The sequence below is a fragment of the Phytophthora parasitica genome (assembly GCF_000247585.1).
Source record: "Phytophthora parasitica INRA-310 unplaced genomic scaffold supercont2.1, whole genome shotgun sequence".
Taxonomy (NCBI): domain Eukaryota; phylum Oomycota; class Peronosporomycetes; order Peronosporales; family Peronosporaceae; genus Phytophthora; species Phytophthora nicotianae.
In genome coordinates this window covers 3,290,344-3,291,120 of record NW_008634126.1, presented here as the reverse complement: position 1 = coordinate 3,291,120, position 777 = coordinate 3,290,344, and the positions used below count along the sequence as shown (strand labels likewise).

The 777-nt window shown below is 47.0% G+C and overlaps 1 protein-coding gene across 1 annotated transcript; it reads right to left on the bottom strand.

Annotated features, from left to right (window-relative positions):
* Positions 1 to 268: 268 nt before the first annotated feature.
* Positions 269 to 761, bottom strand: PPTG_20806 (hypothetical protein; the record flags this gene model as incomplete). The annotated part of the gene is made up of 3 exons (XM_008893005.1): positions 269 to 469; positions 552 to 635; positions 735 to 761. 3 exons carry the CDS (start codon positions 759 to 761, stop codon positions 269 to 271), a joined length of 312 nt encoding a protein of 103 aa, XP_008891253.1.
* Between the last annotated feature and the right edge of the window lie 16 nt (positions 762 to 777).

Sequence of the window (777 nt, the reverse complement as noted above, 5' to 3'; positions counted from 1 at the left end):
ATCACGCTCGACGCAAGAAACATTATGGACTATTTGACTTTATTAAGGGGTTTTGGCAGTTGTCACTCGCGAAAGAGAGCCAAGAGATCCTATCCTACGCAACTGGTGAATGGGGTTTTCACTCCGACTAGAGTGCCACAAGGTAGTTGTGATGTAGCACTTCATTTTCAAGCCACAATAGAGGGTTCTTCTGCAAGTTTGTCGAGCGGCAGCTTCAAGCGTGATTGGTTGGTGCTGCCACGTTGAAGCTTTCTGATAAATTTTCTCGCTACTTGAGATGTGCCAGGACAGCCTTTTCATTAAACAACATTAGAATAATAAAATGAGCTTTCGGGCCTTTCTCTTCAGCATTGGCATCGATAGGGATAGCCGCGCCTACCCTGCATACACCGTCCGTGGTAAGCGTCGATCCCCAAATCGCCGCGTCTAATGTTGCCACTGGCTCTATTGAACTCTTGCAAAAGCGTGCCTATGCAGCAAAACAAAACGAAGCAAATAAATGATACAAACTGAGCCATATACGGAAGCAAAAGCGATTCTGCAGCACGAACCCTCGTTACCGCCCGTAACTTGTCCCTACGAAGTAGCTCTGAGTATCGGGCCTGTGGCGTCGCCCAACTCTGGCACAGTTTTGGCTGTGTTGTTTTAGCGTTTTAGCATTATGTTAAATAAAGCAGCATTGAATCAACGCAACGCTAGTGTTCAGCAGCGTTAACAACAGGAACGAAACGAACCTGTGTCTTTACAGGTGACTCCTTCATCAACGTGACGCGCAGC